The 1806-nt window shown below is 45.6% G+C and overlaps 1 protein-coding gene across 1 annotated transcript in view; it reads right to left on the reverse strand.

The window, feature by feature from the left end:
- The window catches only part of LOC101851841, a 14356-nt gene extending 12847 nt beyond the window's left edge, over window positions 1–1509 (reverse strand). Inside the window, exon 1 of the mRNA XM_035970198.1 lies at window positions 291–1509. Within this exon, the coding sequence (XP_035826091.1) occupies window positions 291–1145 (855 nt within the window). The 5' untranslated portion in view covers window positions 1146–1509. The remainder of the gene's footprint in view (window positions 1–290) is intronic.
- Between the last annotated feature and the right edge of the window lie 297 nt (window positions 1510–1806).

The raw sequence follows: 1806 nt of genomic DNA on the forward strand, positions 1-1806 counted from the left end.
TCCACACACATACATACACTCGTTCACACGTACACGCGTGTACACCTGGCGCTTTGAGCATCATGGTGTTCTTTCCCTATTACATCACTTCCTGTCTTGAAGGCAACATAATTGGATATACGTGTGTCTCTTCATTAGATAAAAGGGGTCATAGCTGTTAGTGTGAACCAAACACATACTCTTTCAAAACAGTCAATCAAAAGAACAAGTATAAGCATAACCTGCCTTTAGATATTTTTTAAAAGCCACCCACGAATGATTCGCTACAATATTTGTGCACGGTCACTCACCCAATCAGGCCCGCTCCCAAGTCCGCAAGGGCCGTACAGACAATCGTAGAAAAAGTTGTCGTCGACATAATCTTGACCTGCGCTAGGTGTTGATGGATCTGGCATTTTCTCCTCTTTGGGAAACGGAGCCAGGGGCCCTTTCCCGATCCCGGGAAGGTTGTCGTGTGCCCCTGACAGTGACAGACTGTCCTGGACACTGGCAGGCGTACCGCTGTTGTCTTCTGAAAGGATGTGAGCAATGAGAGACGGTTTGCTTCTCGCTGTAACACCATCTCTGCTCTGTGACGTCACAATACCGAATGCTGAACTACCAGAATTGCCCAAACTCGGAGCTGTATTTATAATTGTCGCTGGATGCGAAGAAGGTACGGATAAGATCGTAGGCACGTGACTGGTTTTGAGCCTCTGGTTTTGAGTGCCAGTCTTCACGGCTGGTAACGTTTTAATAACAGTCTTAGACAATGTAGACAACGTTGTCTCCACATTCCTTTTCGTTCCACGGGCGAAATGGCCGCTTGCAAGATAATCAGACGCCCGAAGGATAACAGTTTGCTTATCATCTGCTTGGGAAGAACAAACCGGAGGGTAATTTGAAGTCGTCAACACCGGCTCCTTCTCATCACCTTTCCCAGAGCTGGGGGCTGACGTGTCGGTGATCAAAGTCGTAGACAATGACGCTTTGTTCTTTTTCCCTTCAGATACAGTATGCAGCAGTTTCTTGAGTTTCAATTGAACATTTTTTGTATCCTGATTTGACGAGGTTCTTACAGTTCTCAAGAAAGACGACGTTTGATTGGGTGTGTCTTTCTGGTCGTCATTCGGCAAAGACTTCACCGCAAAAGATTTGTTCTCCATGTCTTGGGCGAGAGACACACATTTGCAAACAAGATTTGCACGAAGTTACGCGAGATCACTGTGTAGTTGTCATCTGTTGAAAGCCCGTAGCACTCAAGTCTCGAGTACAAAATGCACGTATTGTACAAAACCCAGTAGAGTACGGAGTAAACCACGTGACTTTCCGCCCTCGTTGAGTTCTCCAAAATGTTCGTGGTCCTTCTGGTGAACGAACAAAACCTTGCTGTCCAGATCTGCTCTTTTTCAAATGACTGAAGCTTTCTGTCACGTGACCACTTTGTCAGCCGCACATTTACTGAAAGTGTAATGTGTTAAGGTAAAGAAATTTGTTTATAAAGCACATCTATTGTTAATCCAAGTGAGCCACAACCGCCCTGGGTCGTCGGCTATAGAAGGTAATATTCTCTTAAAAGTAGAGAATTGAAGCCTTTCAAACCAGTTGTCAACACAACACAGTTTCCCCACCCCTCCCACATTTTGCGAACACATAGCCCCATTCTGTTTTGCTCTGAGTGGAGCTCACATACATTATGTCAACAACCATCCCCAATGTAGTCACAGACATAGAGGACCATGCAGGTGGCTCATGACACGGACTTTCGTGTTTCGGCGGATGTTGTTCTTTACTTAAGCAGCCAATGTGAGTAATCAAACAGAGCCC

Source organism: Aplysia californica, unplaced genomic scaffold (assembly GCF_000002075.1).
Source record: "Aplysia californica isolate F4 #8 unplaced genomic scaffold, AplCal3.0 scaffold00010, whole genome shotgun sequence".
Lineage (NCBI taxonomy): Eukaryota > Metazoa > Mollusca > Gastropoda > Aplysiida > Aplysiidae > Aplysia > Aplysia californica.